We start from the raw sequence: 18,230 nt of genomic DNA, 5'->3' as shown, positions 1-18,230 counted from the left end.
GCTTCAGTTTCCTGAGTAGTTGGGACTATGGGTGCATGCCACCACCCACAGCTGAATATTCTAAATCTTTAGTAAATTTCTTCTGCATATAGAAGTAAATTTCATAAAAGTAAGCTACACAGACTGTTGATCAATCTATTTTCAACTGGGTACCGCCCACTCATGTGAAAAACCCTTTCTTTGAGGCTAAAGGCCACCTTCACTTCATGAACTGCTGCCTGCACCTCAGAGACCCATCTGCTTTTACCTGAGTGTGCTGGTTGGCAGTAGCCAACATGTCTCCAAACACAGGTCCAAGAAAAACTCCACCATCAAATACCACATGGGTGGTTACAGCAGGATTCATTCCAGTCAGACTTTGATCAGACACCTGAGACAGTTAAATTTCTGGTAAGTTCTGTCATGGAATAGAAATCTATTCTTGATTAAAACAAATGATAAGAGTTTTTTTCATATTCTGTTTGAGATATTCAGATAGAGAGTGTAGTTGAAGTGACAAAAAATTAAAATTTAGAAACCTACAGTAGTAATAGCTAATGAAAGCCCAGCAGATGAGAGGGATATTGATCAGAAAATGAGACATCCAAAAAGAGACATAAAAAATCAATCTTCTTAGTCCTGTGATATTTTTCTTCTATATTTTTCTGTATTTCATATGATTGCAATCCAAAATACTAAAATGAAATGTAAGAAAACAGTGCTTTGAGATAAGAGCACTTTCTCCATCTCCACCCCATGGTTTTGTTTGAAAACCAGATGACCCATAATACCATCTAACTGGAATAAAATTTCATCATGGACTTTATTTTATAATAACCAAATGCTAGATGTTCATTAGATTATTTTTTTAATCCTAAATATGCAAGAGCATCTGGTTTTGTCATTATCCAAAGACAGCAAATCCTTCTCTAAACTTCCTTCTGTTCTGCCATCTGCCTCCATGAAAATCTAAGTCAATCACATCTGCTTAAATTATCCAATAACAGATGTGGAATTATTGAACGACGGACACTGACCAACAACTTCTCTATTACAGAGAGTTAGCAAAAGAGACATTGAGTTTAAATTGCTCAATGGGAACACAAAGTGCAAAATACATGTTGAAAACTTCCAGAAAGAAAACACAGAATCCTTTTACTTGAATATTCCAACAAAATAATAATTCATGAGAGTTTTAATTCATATAACTCTGATTTTCTTTGTATTTTTACAAAATTTCCCTAAGGCACCCAATTCATAGCACCCAAAGTGGTACCATACATACTCTGATAAAATTGGGCAAATCCCCAATCTGGGTGGACCAGGAAAGGGTCCAAACATGTTCATAGCAAGAGTTTAGATCCTCCTTCACAGTGAAATCACTGACATTGAGGTATCTGGAGGTGAAGTCATCAGCATTGTCCTGTAAGAGTTTGTGAAGGTTCGCAGCAGAAATGTGCACAGGGACATCTGTAAGGGAAGGTTTTGGTATAGAAAACACAGAACTGATTAATCCATCTTGCAGGGTCTCATCATCAAGGATGACAGAGAATAAACACCAGGATGCCTACTAAATTTGCAGGAGATCCTCAAATCCAAAATATAGCTTCAAGAGAACTTTCAGCCCTAGCTAAAACATTTTTCCCAATGCAAAAACAAGTAGATGCCCACTTTTTATGTTGTAATATCTTCCATCAGAATCATATCAAATAGCAGGCAGAGAACACAGTTGATCAGACAAAACAGTCTCAACTGTCAAAGTAGAAGCATAAGCTCCAGACCTATAGAAAAGGCTGAAAGTATAATTAAACATTGGGTTTTCCCTGGAAAATGTTAGATGGTCCTGTGAACAGAGAAAAGTTGGCCACTTTTCACAGGGAGTGGGGGAGGCATACGGCAGCTGACACCCATAAAAACTTAGCCAACCCAGCTGAGGAATGTTGGCATTTAACTTCGGTTTCTCTATTAGAATTTCCTTTAAGCCCAACCACCTGCTTCCCCATTCCACATCCCCACAGAGAAATAACAAAGCTCTGTATTTGAACCCTGCTTCATGCTTTACCAAAAGTTTCCATTTCATTAGCTGCTCCCAACAGCCCGGTGAGGTGGATCACTTGGGTACTGATGCCTACTTCAGAGAGGAGGAAAATGAAACCTAACAATATTCACAAGCTTGCCAACCTGGTGAGAGAGGTTTAGATTAAAACCCGGGGTGCCTTCTACTGACGCAAGAGCCTTCCTCTTGAATTCCATGCTGCCCTGAAGGGTTAATAAAATGCCACTTTGTTTCAAAAAATGCAAACGAAAGTCTCTCACTGAAAAAATCATCTTTCTACATTCATACATAATTTCAGGTCCATCACCATTTCAAAATGCCAAGTGAAAGCTGACTTTCCCTAATTGTTTTGCAGGCAGCAATGTAAGGAATATCAGCAACAGAACAAGACCGCAGAAAGAACTCTCTCGAATAAGCTTTCTTGTTTGTGAGATGGGAAGGTCAGTAAGGGACTTCAAGGCAGCAGAGCACTGCAGGCATTTATTCATGCATTGGATAATGACCAAGGGGCCCTCAACTGTTCCTAAATTGCCCAATTACAGGAAAAATACCCCCATGTTCCTCTCACCCAAGAAGATCCTGTGAGAGCTGTCTTTCTGCTCTGGCAGGAGATTTTTGAGTCATCTACCAACTTTTATCCAGTCTCTCTTGATTTTCCTTGAGCCTTTCTTTTGGTTTTCCATGTTTCCATCAAATAAGCAACATACTATTATCCCTTTTAATCCTTGTCCTTTGTGGAAAACATGCATTCTTGAAGACTTAAAAGCACTACACTAATTGCATCTGCAATTTCTTTCTACATTTGTTATGACCATTAAAATCCTCAAGAACCCATGGTGTTACCATTAGGTTAACTCTGAAGGACACTGCTACCATGGACCTTGGTCTAGGAAACTCTAGAGAGAAGAACACTGACCTGAGACTTGAATACCCAGGTTCACATCCAGACCCTGCCATCAACTACTTACTTGCATGATCTCTGGGTGTGCCTCAGCGTGGCTGGCTGAACAGTGTCCTCCAAGAGATAAGCCAGTTCCCTAATCCCCAGAACATATTAATGTTACCTTACAAGGGGAAGGAATGTATATTATCTTACATGGCAAAAGATTTGGTAAAATTAAGAGTCTTAAGTGGAGGAGTTTATCCTGGATTATCCAGGTGGGTTCCAAATGTAGACCTACGTATCCTTATAAGACAGAGCAGATGAAGTTTTGAGACCAGAGAGGAAGAGGCAGTGGCAGTGTGACCACAAAGTTGGAGTGACACATCCACAGCCCAGGAACCCCAGGGTCCACCAGGAGATGCTAAGTCTCTAAGTTTGTGGTAATTTATTATGACAGATTCAGAGAGCAAATCTACTCAATTTCCATATCTACAAAATTAAAAAGTTAGGGTTGTATAAACAATAAGTCCCTTTCCAGATGTTTAATTTTAAGGAGGTCATTTTCAGACATTGGACAAACAAAATAGCTTTGAGACTATCAGACTATCTCCCAGTTCACAGGACATGTTTGCCTGGGAATGCCCCTAGAAATGGGAATGGGAGGTCTTGCAACCCAAAATTGCCCCTTTACCAGGAATCACTGCGTTAGGAAGTAGGATGCGAAAGAATCCTCCTAAAGGTGGACTTGTCCTCTGTAGCCTCTGTGTTGTCACCTGGACCAGTCCAGATCCTTCTGTTCCTTCATTGGGCACAGAGCTGCAGTATGTCAGAAGCAAAGCATTAACCACCATAGCCTTCAAGACATCCCAATTCACACACACACAGCTTCATCTCAAAGACCAGTTCATCACCCATAGTTCCAGCCCAAGGAACCTAAGCTCCGGTGTGTTGGGCATCCCTCTTCCATCACAGCAGGGAAAGTGCAAGATAAACATTAGGATTCTTTAAGAGTATTCCACCCTTCACCCAATACTAATCCTAGGAGCAAAGAGCAGTGACTTCAATCACCAGAGTTGAAAGAGAACTTGGTTTTCTCTAGTCCCATTTACATAATCAAACAAAAAGTCAGTGTGCTCTGGCCCACAGGTGCTTCCCCACCCAGTAACCCCAGCCGAAGCACATTCAGTCACTCCAACTAGCCCAGTTCTTTATAACTCCTGTCTACAAACACACTGCCTGCCCAAAACTGCTTTGAATATGACACATTGGTCCAATAAATTGTGACACATCATGAAATGGAGTACTATTTAGTTAATGCTTTGGTGTGAACATTTGTGTCCCCACAATTCACATGTTGAAATCCTAATCCCCAAGGTGATGCTATTGGGAAGTGGAACTTTTAGGGAAGTGATTAGGTCATAGGGTAGAGCTCTCATGCATAGGAATAGTGACCTTACAGAATGGGGTCCCAAAGAGATGTTCCTTCCTTCCAAGTAAGGACATGATGAGAAAGTGTTATCTACAGACCAGGAAACAAACCCTCACCAGACACTGAACCTGCTGGAGCAATGATCTCGGATTTTCCTGCCTCTAGAACTGTGAGAAATAAATTTCTGTTCTATATAAGATATCCCATCTGTGTTATTTTGTTCTAGAAGCCAAACAGACCAAGTCAGTCAATAGAAATCATTGCCAAAGGGTGTTTAAAGAATTGGGGAAATATTCCACCTATAATATTAGGTGAAGAGGGCAAGTTATACATAGAGGATGTAATGTATGATCCCAATTTGAGGTTTAAAATGTCAAAATATACATGGATATATGTATGCAAAAACTGCTTAGAAAAAATGCAGAACATAGACCCAATGTGTTAATAGAAGTTATCTCTCAGCAGCGGGACTGCAAATGAATTTTAGCTTCTATGTGTTTTTCTGTATATTCCACAATTTCAATAACAGACATATACAATTTCTGTCAACAGTCTTATTTAAGTACTATATATTTTTATGAATACAAGCCAACGTAGAAAAATGACAGAATGGCACTGCCTGAGTGGGGTATGTATCCTGGAGAACCTAGTCTGAAGGTTGTTCTGTCTTGCTTAGGCCAGAAGCTTCCAGAGGAGCCAAGAGACTTGAGGAATACTCAGCAAGGAAGGTTGTGAGGACTACTCTCAATGTGAAACCGCTCAGTGACTTAAAATAACTGTTATTGCTTCAGAGTTAATAACTTTGGCATTTGGAGCCAGCCAATATGGAAGCTTCCTCTTCACCACTGAAGTCTCTCACCCCTTCATTCTGGTGGTGGTTTTAACCCCTTTCCTGCCCAGAGGATCATGGGACAAACAATATATTAAGGAAAATAAAATGCAAGTTCAAGCTTTCTTTCCCTCCCCTTCAATTCTTCCCATCCTACTGGAGTGTAAATGAAAAGTTAAAAGAACAAACTGAAGCATGCATGTGTTCCACAGACTTCTAGAAGCCTGACCCTTAGTTGCTGCTTTGTAAAACCATGTGTAGAAATGGTTGACACATTAAGAAGCGAGGCTTGTGGCATTCTAGTGCCATCTGGTGGTGCATTCTCAGAAATGCCTGTTTTTGTTCCTTAAGACTTTCATTTAACTTCAAAGGACTTCCACAAGATCAATATGGGAAATGGAATGGAAGAGTACACAGAAAACAGTGCTGATGTGAATGTTGAACAGCACAAAAATTCAACTACTTTAGAACAAATCTAATAGAAAATAGTTCTCAAATTGTAGTCCCCAGAACAGCAGAATCAGCATCACCAGAGAACTCATTAAAAATGCAAACTCTCAGGCCTTGCCCCAAACCTACTTCATTAGAGGCTTTGTAAGTGGGGCCCAGCAATCTGTTTTAGCAAGACAGCCTGGTGAGTCTGATGCTGGATACTCAAGATGAGAACATTCCTTTAAGCAATAGAACAGGTCCTTATCCAGATAAAAGACCCACTTCTGTATCCCCTCAGTCAACCAGCAATCCTAAGGAGGGACAGGGGTACAAAACCACTCCCTACCGTGCAGTGATGAGCGGGAGCTCCAAGCCACAACAAGCCAACCAGAAGGCTACACTGTAGACTGGAGGGGATCCCACCACAGAAATGGATTCCACCAGGTTCCCACCTGGACGAGCTGTTCCAGAATCAGCTTGAGAAACTGAAAATCAATGATCCCATTATTATCAAATAACTCAAGGTGTGAGGAATCCCATCTGGAGGTGTTAGGTTACTCGGCTCACAGTGAACCCTTAAAGCACAGGTTCCTACTCACCTGCTACCACAGAAAGAAAAGAGAGAGGAGGCAGAAAGACCCACCATTCAGTTTTAATACCAAAAGGAAATGCAAAGTCATGGTTTCAGTAGAGGACTGATTCAATAGCAAAGTCCCATAAGCTCCCAGTCAAAGGTCACTGTGCTCTTGGAGGCAGACCACACAGGAACTCTATCACAGTGTTAATTCACAGGGGACTGAAAGAGTAAACTTTCCCCACTTCTATTGGGTCTCCACTAAGCCTGTCCACATGAACTCCCGGTGGCTCAGTTTTCCCATTTGTAAGGTGGGCATCATGACATGCATAACTGACAACAACCTTATGACAGGGAATTTAGTGAGACCAGCACCATATATTTTAATATTCTTTTACTCTCCTATTAGGCACTGGGTAAAAGACAACTTCAAAAACAGTCGAATGAATCTGACATAATTTTCCCATGTACCTATATGAAAACAACGTGGTGAATCCCAGCATCTCTAAGAAAGGGATCCTAACTAGAATAAGATATATTCCATGGCTATATAATTATATTAAAATGGATTCTGCTGTCATGTATAATTAAAAGGAGCCAATAATTTTTTTTTTTAAATTCAGATAGTAAAGAGTTCAAGGGCAATATCCTTGGTTTATCCATCTTTGTATGCCCAATGTTTAGAACAACGCTGGACACAGAGTAGGTGTTCAGTAAATGATTATTTGGTCAGCTGCATCCCTGAAGGTTCTGCTCAAGTGTCAGTGATGCCTAGATTCTGATCTCCCCCACATCCCAGCTGTGTGCTCTGAGAAGAGAAAGGGGAAAGTTAAGGGTTAAGAGAAACCCCTTTAGTCTTGGTTTCCTCAAGCATAGCATGAAAGTAATAGGATCATCTCATGAACTTCTGAGAACTAAATGGAAAATATATAGAAGTTACCACTAGATAAAAATAATGTTTTCTAGAGGACATTAGATAGGTGAATATAATTAAATATTAAATGGATCAAATAAATGAAATATAATTAACTTTGAAATTTGAGCCCAATTGAGTAGTGTTTATGTTGCCATTAACTAATCCTCAAAGTCATTGCTGGTACAGTAACTTGACAAAGTTGGAAGCCATTTCACCTAAGCCAACCCTAGGCTTCTTTCCTTGTTCCTGCTCTCTCCTTACTCACTCCTAGATGATTCCAGACCCACAGAGCATTTGCTGGCAAAAAAGATGGCAGCGGCTTCCAGGGTGTGAGGGGTCAGGATGGCATTTAAAGGAGAAAGAGGAGAAAGTGAAACAGCAACTGTTACCTAGTCCAGAGTTTTCCAACTAGTGGGTTCAAGTGTATGAAATACTGATCCCTTCAGTCCTCTGGAAATCCAAACAGCACTTGGGGACACCAAAGTCCCCCAGCCAGTTGTTTTAGGCACCAAGAAATTCAGGAGGTATCCTTGCATGCCTTTGGGATACTGTCATTTTCTAAGTGTGCCAGAATACGAACAGTTTGAAATATATGCAATGGCCCAGTCTGACCCAGATGCTCAAAAAGCACTTAACTCACTGAAACAGATAGGAGATGAAATTTTGAAGAGTATCAGAGATGATGTAATTTCAGAGCTGACAAAGAGTCTTCTTGTCACCTGCCCCTAATATCCCTTTTACTTAGATATGCAATTTTTAAACAAAAAACTGAAAAGTTAGACACTTTGTAAATCAAAGTACAAGTGACTATATCATCTTTTCTCCTTGGAGAGTGAAAAGATTTCAAAAAAAAAAAAAAAAACAGGAAAACTGAGCCCCAAAGTCATAAAATATTTAACAGAAAAGAAAAAGGAGCAAAACTGAGAAGTCTGGAGGTCCTAAGAGCAAACTACACCATTGGGTCTTCACCATGGTCCACATTAAACACAGCCAGACTCACTGAGCCCCTGGTAGCACTGTGTCTCTATGACTAGTAGGACAGCCCAGCCAGGCGAGAACACTGCAACCAAGACAGGCCAAGGGAAACTTTGTGGGAGAGGGACCAGGTCTGAGCTCTGAAGAATGAGTGGTCCGAGGAGTCTGGATGGACAGAAAGAAGGACAGAGGCATTCTCTCAGGAACACATGGCTCCCCTCTCCACTCTTCCTGTCTTCCTTCAAGTTCATAAATCAGACCTTGAGCCTATGTATGAGACCAAATAACACTGCAATACTTCCAGCACTCTGTATGACAGAAAAATTAAATTGAGAGGTGGAAAAATTCTGCCGACCTAATAACAATAATATTAATTGCTTACATTTGTAAAGCACACTATGGTCAGGGCCTGTAATGAGTGGTTTAGATGAAACTTTGGTTAATCTTCACAGTAATTCACTAAGGTAGTTTCCTTCTTATACCCATTTTGCAGATGAGGAAACCAAAGCTTCCCAGTCAGAAAGTGATAAAGTTAGGGTAAGAACACAAGCACCAGAAACAAAGGTAAATAATGAGATAAACAGGGAGAAAAAGAATCAGTGAGAGAGAAGTAGACCAAGAGCACCCCGCTTCAACCAGTCTGCTTTCAGAACCACAGCAGGTAAGGGGGAGAATCAGTCATTCCTCCTATTAAAAGAACAGCAACCTCTAGCAGGAAAGTGTGAGATAGGCATTTGACAGGCAGGCTCATGGAGGACAGCGGATTTGATGATCACCTGTTACGTTTGTGTCTGCAATAATAATTTCATCCACACAGAGCTGACCAGTCTCCTGAGGTGAAGGAAGGAGGACAATCTGATGAACCAACACAGGGACATTTGACAGAGGGGGCTGGAGGTCCCTGGAGCCATGCAAGCACGTGTCCCAGAGGTCAGTGCATGTGAACTGCCAGCTGTAAACGGCACAGGGAGGAAAAAGTCTCTGAGTAACATCCACAGTCCTGTCCAAGGACTCTGCAGCCAGGAAAGAGGCTTCACAAGCCCTGTGCCAAAGCAGCTTATGTGCCTTGGGTACAAATATCCACCTGAGGTAGGTTCAGCTCAGCTTTGGCTATAACACTAGAAAGTCACTCTGTGAGTCCATCATTAACTCATGACACTCAGCATCAGCAGCATTTTTAAATTACAATTTAATTGAGCATCTTAAGCAGATTATATGTTGAGCTCTAACCATAGGTAAGACTGATGCTCCTGTGCATTACTGACTCATTTAGATTTGAATTCACTGAAAGACCCAGAAGAAAAATGTGAAAAGAGCCCTGAATCAAGGATTAGGATGCCTTCATCTTTCCAGAGACACTAACTAAATACATTTTGGTGAATCATAAATTCTCAATTTTCCTCCTCTATTATGTCAAAGTATGTTCTCTGAATTCTTTCCCAAATAGCAGGTTCTATGATTCTGTTCCTTTAAGAATGTCGAACTCCTTCTAGGAACTATTCTATTCTATATATATATTTTTTAATACTGGGGCTTGAATCCATGGGTACTTAACCACTAAGGCATATCCCCAGCCCTTTTTTATATTTTATTTAGAGACAGGGTCTCACTGAGTTGATGAGGGCCTTGCTAAATTGCTGAGACTGGCTTTGAACCCGCAATCCTACTGCCTCAGCCTCCCAAGTCACGGGGATCGCAGGCATGCACCACCACGCCTGGCACTATTCTTAAAAACTAACTGCTCTTAAGTCAAACTGGTTTGTCAAATAAAGCAAGTTCAAAGCCTCATGTTATAACTGAGTCCCAAATATAAGACTCAGTATCTCAAGTGAGTCACTGTCCCCAATTCTCCCAACTGGAAGAATCCTCCCATTGCCTTCCCACCAAACTCCTACCTCTCAGGGCTGGTCCCAGGCAAACTCCAGTAACAGGTGCTGTTCTTCTTTTTGATGGTTTGCAAGCCAATTGTGAAAGACACAGTCATCTTCAGGATCTTATTCATGTGACCTTTGTATGCAAGACACAGCTATAGATACAAAATAAGTCCTTCAGTTCCATTAGTGCAAGAAGCAGTGATTTAAACAAGGTGTAACAAGGGGACCACATGTCTAGAACCCTGCCACATGATATGAGAGAGCCCAGTTCCTCCCTTCCTGCAGCTTACCAGTCCAGCTGAGATGTGAATAATTTACAGTAAGTTGTTATTTACTTACTTCAATAAAGTTAGGGGTAAATAAGTTCTTTTTTGAGATTAAAAAATACTGGCATTCAACAGAACTTTCAAATGCCTAAGAATTTAAAGTATCCTATCTTAATTGCTTTAACCCAATTATCTGAGCAAACTTAAATGAATCACTCACCCTCTCTGAGCCTTTCTTCAACTCTAATTCCCCAGCATCCTTGGTTTCTAACTCAAATAAATGCAAGGATTTCTGGCATAAGAAATTTTCAACCTTAGCACTATTGATACCAGGGGAGCTGGGTAACTCATTGTTGTGGGGACTTTTCTGCATGTTGTAGTATGCTTAGCCACATCCCTGGTCTCTTCCTGCTACTACCAATAGCACTTCCCCAGTGTGACAACCAAAAATATCTCCATGCATTTCCAACTCTCCCCTAAAGGGCAATCAACCCCTATTGGGAGCCTGCAATAGAGGAGAGGTTGAGGTAGGTAGGGCCCCTGACCAGAGCCATTTAGCCTCACTCCCATTATAACACAACTATGAAAAGACAAAATTGCTGCCATGAGCTCCACCTTTCCAGATTTCACTCTGGTTCCCAAAGCACAAATGAGCTGCATCTCTTTTATGAAGGATGGCAGAGCTATTGAAGCAAAGGATGTAAGAGATGTTCCAAAAACTTGTCAATCAATCAATCAGTAATAACAATAACCATAATAACAATAACTAGCCTCCTAAGTCCAGACCTCTGTGCAAGCACTTTAATAGATCATCTTGTTTAACTTTTACCACATTCCTGAGAGTTAGACCACATTATTACCCAATTTTCAGATGAGTAAACTGAGAGATATTGTACTTAACTAAGATATTGAGGGCATGTAGGGTGTAGTTAGGATTCAAAACCAGAGTCTGACAGTCTGACTGCAGGGTCTGCAAAGAAAACCTTTTGTAGGCTTATAGATAATAAAAGTATTTCCAGATGACAACATACGAGTGGGAGCCAGGTGTGTCTTTTCACATGGAGCAGCAGTTAAGACACCAAGGATCCCCTCCTAACATGCGTTGGGGAAATCACAGCAATCACTTCTTTTTCAGGAGGTTTTCAGTCTGAAACCCAGAGAACACTATCAACCCCTCATGACCCAGTGAACCTGGAAGCTTGAGGCTGCTACTCACATGTGGGTACTCATCTAGTCGATAGCTCATTTGGGTAGCTGAGAGTGTCAGGACAAGGTACCGAGGCTGATGGAGGCTGAATCTACCACAGAAGGGCTCTGTCCCACTGGTGAGATCCCCATCGGAGCTGGAACCTTCCAGGCCTGGATGCAGTTCAGGTAAAACAGGAAGGTAGGCAAAGATGTTAAACCAGATAGAGCTTCCCAATATGTGGGCAGGGAATGGTTATGTGTGCTCTCTGATATTGGCCCCTCAGCCCTCAGGAAAGCTGGGCATGGCATTCATGCAGATCGAAGGCTCCAGCTTTAAGAAACCCTTTCCATCTGCCTGGACATGCACATCCATTACCACTTTCTCTGTGGACCAAGACATGAAAAAGAACTGAGAAGCCAAGAGACAGAGATAGTCAACTGGAATTCAGCTCACCTAGTGTAATTTTAAGAAGACACCCTCACATATTATGAATTTCTTAAGACCACTTTTTTATGTAATAATTCTTTTGGATGCATTTTGAACTAAACAGGATTGTACAGTTGTTGCTGTGTCTGCTGCACCTCCACCTCCTCCCGCTGCATGGCCCACAATCCCTCACCCTACCTAGCAGCTCAGGAGGATCGCCTTGCCTTTCTCCTGACCCCCATGCCAACTTCTCCCTCCTAAGCACGTAGCTGCTCCTTTGGCCACTCAGTGTCCAAATCTAGTGTTCCCATTTTTCTTTGATTCTGTTAGCACCTTGGAAAGGAAACGAGATCGTTCCTTTTACAGAAAAGTAGAAGAAGATGGTGGGAAAGAGGATCAGAATTTGCCAAGCCAGAAACACCACCTTGTTCAAATCCAAGCCGGAGGAGAATGTTGGCAGAAAGGGGTTCCAGTGTGCATTTTACCGCAAGTAACTCCTCAATGGTGGTTTGAATCTATTAAAAGGAAAAAGATTACCAGGATTCCATACAATGAGCATCAAGACCACCCCTAGTTCTCCCTCCTTACTCCTCCTTATTTGAAGAAGGATCCCACCTGATGGGCTGTGGCGTTTGCAGGGATTGGCTGGCTAGAGACATTGTCCCACATAAGAAAAAGGTTTCCTCTGCCTGATACATTCAGCATCTAAATAGAGTCAAGAGAGACAGGACTAATTGATGAAGCCAAAGTCAGTCTGGAAACACAGAACATGTCTCCTCCCATTGCTATTTCCATTTCATAATAATTTCAGTTTTCTAAACGCACTATGATCTAGAAGGCTCTGAAGACACAGCATCATCACCTAATGAAAACTTTTTTCTTGGAGTAATATATGTATCTGCCTCCTTATTTATCTGTGTTGCTTTTCCAAGAGCATGAGACTTAGAAGTTGCCACTGAATGTCCCATTTCCAGCCTTTCTCACCAACCATTTTCTACATGGTGGGCCAGGAGACAGAAGCAACCATATGACTTGTCACACTCTCCCAGAGGCTTATTCAGTCCCTGCTTTGCTTCCAACACATTCTCTGTTGTGCACATTATGTTTTTGTTCTGGAATAAGATCTATATAGATTTTAATCTCTTAAATCACCTGTTATTTTCTACTTTGCTCTATGGTTATCTATGTACATGTTACTGTTAGACTAGAAGCTTTAGAAGGCAGAATCCATATTGATTTGTCTTTGTACATCAAAAAAGTGAATGACAAAAAGTACATCAAAGTTTCTCAACAAAAAATATGGGGTAAAACTCAAAGATTCAAAGGACAACCTTTATGAGTAGACTTAGAAAGTATAGCATATCAGGAAATAGAACCTGAATTAGTCAAAAAACTATTGTGTTTCATGTGTGCTCACATGAGTGTGTATATGTGTATGTGTGTGTTTGTGTGTGTTAGAGTGTGTTTGAAGGATCTTAACTGTACTCTGGGGAACAAGTTTTCAAAAAAAAAAAAAGACTTACCTAGAACTTAAATTCCTAAAACTAAGTCAATGAGTAAGCTAATCCCAATAATAAAACTGCAGTAAAAAAAAAAAAAAAAAAAAAAACTCACAAGCCTATTTAGTAGATATCCTGTCCTTAACAACAGAATTAACAGAATTATAATCACAACTCTGGTCCCCTGTCCCAGACAGTAGTTTTTCTACTAAACAAGACTTTCAGCTCCATGAGACTAGAAAGTTATACAGACCTGTATTTCTGGATGTTTCTGGGCTTGGACTCGGATCTGGTGCTTCTCTCGGAGGTAAGTGGTGACCACATCGGGATTCAACCAGGTGTTGTGGATCTGAACCCCAATTCTCATTCCCTTGCTAGGAATTGTCCCATAATGCTCTGCTTCCAGGTAGTACTTGGCTCCCTGCAACAGTTCCATCTTAGGAGTCTTCTGTTGCCAGGGTCCTTCATTCCCATTCTGCTCCCAGGAGTCAAACCAGTCAGCAGTGCCAACCCTGATGGAGGCCACTTCCACCTGTGCCCGAATAAGCATGTCAGGACAAACATTATGACGTTTCCAGGCATTTGCTTCTCAAATGGTTGGGTGTCTGGAGCTACCAAAGTGACTTTTTTGAACTCAATGGCCCTGTCCAGCAAGTTGGCCCAGTCGGTCACCTTGGCCCCGTGGTGGCTCATACTCATGCTTTTCCACCTCCTCTCTCTCCCTCTCTCCATGTCCTCTCTCTCCCTCTCTCCAGCTCTCCCTTTCTCTCTCTCTCTCTCTCTCTCTCTCTCTGTCTCTCTCTCTCTCTCTCTCTCTCTGTCTCTCTCTCTGTCTCTCTCTCTCTCTCTCTCTCAGTAGAATTCAAATAAGGCCAGACAGACCATTTAAAGCAGGAGCAGCCAACCTAACAACACAGGTCTGCATGATGTTGTGAGAAAAGTAGTATGAAGCTCTGGAGAGACCTGGAATGACTCAAGGACATCAAAATATATGACCTTTCTCTAACCAACTAGCAAATCAATTCCAAATTCAAAGTTTGGCAGCTTTCTGTCAATGACACAATGAATCTTGGCTGCTTTTTTCATGTTTATTTTTCCATATTTTTATTGGTACATTATAGTTGTACATAATGATGGGTTTATTGTTACATATTTGTACACGCACACAATATAACAATATAGTTTGGTCAATATCACTCCCCAGTATTTCCTTTCCCTCCTCCCTCTCCTGGTCTCTTTCCTCTACTCTCCTGATCTCTCTTTAATTTTCATGAGATCCTTCCCACGTTTCTTTTCCTTTTTACTCTCTAACTTTCACATATGAGGAAAAAAAAATGACCCTTGACCTTCTAAGCTTGGCTTATTTTGCTTAACATAATGTTTTCAAATTCTATCCATTTTCCTGCATATTACATAATTTAATTCTTCTTTATGGCTGAATAAAATGCCATTTTGTATATATATACCACATTTTCTTTATTCCCCTGAAGGACAGCTAGGCTGGTTTCACACTTTAGCTATTGTGAATTGTGCTGCTTCTATAAACATGGGTATGCATGTATTACTATAGTATGTTGATTTAATTCTTTAGGATAAATACCTAGGAGTAGTATAGCTGGGTCATATTATATGGTGGTTCCATTTGGCTGTTTTTAAAAGGCATCTTTTCTTTTTCTCCAAAGTTTATGGGAAAATTTCTAAATGAGGCTGGTTATATCTCTACCCAAAATTAGTAGACAAGGTGTATGTTTTGAAGCCAGACAAATATGATTATGAATCTATATATGCCTCTTATTATCCATGCTGTCTGGGATTGGCTATACAATCCTTCTTAGCCTTAATTTCCTTATCTGGAAAATGGAGATAAATATACATATCTCACAGATATGCAGTGAAGATTAGAAGTGAGATATGTAAAAACAGTAGCAGAATGCCTGGCTTACAGTAAATGCTCAATAAATAGTAGATTCCATTATATTCAGCTACATTCTTTTTCAACAATTAAAGTCCCTGATCATCTCATGGAATATTACAATCACCTATAGAAATGAGAGCTTTAAAAAAAGAAAGAAAGAAAGAAATGAGGGCTTTGCTTCTATTCATCTTTTTTCAAGGGTATAGGACTGGGGACAAAGAAAAGGAAAAAGAGAGGACGGTGAATACCTTAGCCTTTGGTTCCTCTGACCAACTGAAATGCAAGGAAGCTGGGCTGTCTGACTGGATCCAGAAGGTATAATTATTTGTCTCTGGAGCCACAAAGAACCCACTGAGCCGCGCTCTATAAAGCAGAAGAACACTGAGTCAAGTGAGACTAACCAAGGTCTGAATTGCTGAGCCAACATATGGTTGTTCTTGTTCTTTCCTTTTCTTTATGGTAATAATGATGAAAAACCTGACTCTTACACCACATGATTGTCCAGGATGTTCTAGGAAGAGCCATAAATCCTGGTCGTCTCAGTACCTCAGTCTTCACAAGGCCACAAATCCCTCTGTGGTCGTGGCATCACTGGGAACATCGCAGCAACAGTGTAGGACGCTATGGAGCCCAGCTAAGAAGTAGGCCTGCCACAGCCAGCACAGGCCATCGACCATGGTGGTAACTCCACCAATGTAATGTCATTCACAGGATCAGAAGTAAACAGTGACCACCCATCAGAATTTGCTCTGAGCTTCCCAGACAACCTCAACACCTGCAGAATAATCTCCAAATTAGAAATAATTATGGCTCATAGAGAAAAATCAATTGAAGGGTCAAGAATTTCAAATTAAAAGTCAAAAAATTAACTGAAAAAGATCATAGGCAGTCTCATGAAACATGTTAAAAATAAGTCAATTTTAAAAAAATGTTTCAAGATAAATTCTAGTGATCTTAGAGATAGATGCAGTTTAAAAACTGATCAAACGACTTAAATATATACCAAGAGTATTTTCTTCCTATGTTATTTTCTAAAAATCATCAGGTCATCACTATGAAGAAGTTTTAAATTTTTCCTTTAATGTACATATAGTATTTTTGTCTTTAGAGAGAATTTTATATTTGAAAGTGGTTTCCAAAATAACAATTTTAAAGAGTCACCAATATAACAACATTAAATTATGAATCAATACATAAATACACCAATATTTGATTTTAAATTTTAGATTTTAAAAAATGAAGAGGAGAGAGAAAGGAAAATGAGTTACTACCTGGTTTGTGATTCCTCAAAATGACAGTGAAAGGGACATAACCTACAAGTCCTATCATATGAGTCAAAACCCTTTTTGTTTTTGCTTTTGCCGTTTTGAAATGGTTGGGGCTCACTGATTAACACATTGAATTTGGCTGAAAAGTTTTTCTCTAAACATTATTAACAGTCCTCAAAAACCATGATAAAGATGCATACTAGGTACTACAATGGACCACAGGTGACTATACCAACTTTAAACCATAAACTGTTGTTTCAATCCCTAGTTAATGAGACTCTAGGTACCAATAGTGTACCTTTCCTCTTTGACCTCATCCTTGCCTGGAATTCCCTAGACAAGGGAGAGTGCCTGTCATTTCACAACTGAGCTGAAATCTAAAATGGTAAAATCCCTGGAAGGGGTCTCAGACTCAGTTCACATCCAGCCCCCACCACTGTCCTCTGAGAAGGGTTTTGAAGGGAGAAGAACTCCACTGCACAGTAACGGATTAACTTCTCCATCTACCGTGAGAGTGCACTAAGGAAGTAGTGTCTAAACAATTCTTGAACTTTTTCTATTTCTAAGATTACTTTAGAATGCTACAAATCTTGGCACTAAAGAAAGTAAAGACTCAAAACACTAAACAAGAAACTCATGATCACCAGCAGTAACTATGGTAGAAAACCATGTCTCTCAGAGTCATGAGAGTGTGCACTGTTGTATACTGGCCATGGGGTCGACTTTCAGCAGTGGATGGCTGTTCCAACAGAATTGCCACTGCCCAGCCTTTGATTCTTCACAGGCCCAAAGGGAAAGTTCTTGTGTCTTTGGTGTCAACCAGGTGTTCACTTCATCTCCACCACATCTACAGGAGGTTCTTCTCTGCTGTCCACCAAAACTTCTTAGCTTGATATTCCAATAATCATCTCCAAAGCAGATTGTAATCAATGTTGTGGAAAATATGAATTTTACATATTAATCAATATTTGGTTCTAAATCTTCACTAAGTTCTGATGGTCACTAACAGTTGAGAACACTGTCAAGCTCTGTTGTTAAATCGGCTGGTGTGATGAGTCCTCCTCTGGAAACCTCACTGCCTTACTTATCTGTATCAGCCTCATCTAAGCTAGTAAAGTACTCCCAGTTTTCCTACAACATACCTGAAAGGTTGTCCTTCCATTGACCAAAATCCAAACGGAGAACTAGCATTAGGCACAATCTGCCACCTGTACCCAGGGGTGGCTTCAGTCAGTTCCAAGCCATCAGCAGCAACTCCAACTTCAAAAAGAAGCCCCCGGTTGCCTGCAAGACATATACAACTCATAACCACCAGAGAGATCCTTCCCAAAATTGGGGAACTACTATATTTCAAATTACAGAGTGAAAAATGACCCAGGTACTCTCTGTAAAGATGAGTCACCTGAGAAGATGGAGTAATCACATGAGAGGCTCTACAGATACTACCAATGTTCTGGAAAGCAGAAAATATTCCTTAGGTAGAGTGCCACCTTTTAAAAAGAGAAACTTAATGGAAACAGTAAAGGGAGATGCTCTCAGATGACCAGAGAAGAGCCCCTTTAAACAGGAGTTCTGGAGAAGAGAACTGAGTCCTAGGGAACAAACAGAACAGACAAATGCTTTGCATGAGTGAAGGAGAACAGAGTGGTTGTGTTTGTAGCATGGCTGTCTTTGTGCCTCCCAAAACCTCAAGTGGACTTCAGTATCTCTTAAGGTCCAG

The 18,230-nt window shown here is 40.7% G+C and overlaps 1 protein-coding gene across 12 annotated transcripts in view; it reads right to left on the bottom strand.

Annotated features, from left to right (window-relative positions):
* Positions 1–18,230, bottom strand: part of Pkhd1 (PKHD1 ciliary IPT domain containing fibrocystin/polyductin) — a 463,263-nt gene that overhangs the window by 417,017 nt on the left and 28,016 nt on the right. For all 12 annotated transcript variants that reach the window (XR_007109414.1, XR_007109413.1, XR_007109415.1 and 9 more), the window contains 12 exons: positions 17,653–17,794; positions 15,491–15,605; positions 13,581–13,859; positions 12,444–12,533; positions 12,253–12,343; positions 11,430–11,572; positions 9,969–10,099; positions 8,850–9,025; positions 5,955–6,093; positions 3,610–3,734; positions 1,265–1,449; positions 248–370 (listed from right to left, as the gene is read on the bottom strand). Coding sequence is in view for 9 of the 12 variants with exons in the window: in XM_047557741.1 (XP_047413697.1) it covers positions 248–370; positions 1,265–1,449; positions 3,610–3,734; positions 5,955–6,093; positions 8,850–9,025; positions 9,969–10,099; positions 11,430–11,572; positions 12,253–12,343; positions 12,444–12,533; positions 13,581–13,859; positions 15,491–15,605; positions 17,653–17,794 (1,739 nt within the window). In the remaining 3 variants the exon portion in view is untranslated. The remainder of the gene's footprint in view (positions 1–247; positions 371–1,264; positions 1,450–3,609; positions 3,735–5,954; positions 6,094–8,849; positions 9,026–9,968; positions 10,100–11,429; positions 11,573–12,252; positions 12,344–12,443; positions 12,534–13,580; positions 13,860–15,490; positions 15,606–17,652; positions 17,795–18,230) is intronic.

Source organism: Sciurus carolinensis, chromosome 7 (genome assembly GCF_902686445.1).
Source record: "Sciurus carolinensis chromosome 7, mSciCar1.2, whole genome shotgun sequence".
In the NCBI taxonomy this organism is placed as follows: Eukaryota; Metazoa; Chordata; class Mammalia; order Rodentia; family Sciuridae; genus Sciurus; species Sciurus carolinensis.
The sequence above is the reverse complement of the archived record's forward strand: the minus strand, read 5'-3'. Positions and strand labels throughout refer to the sequence as shown.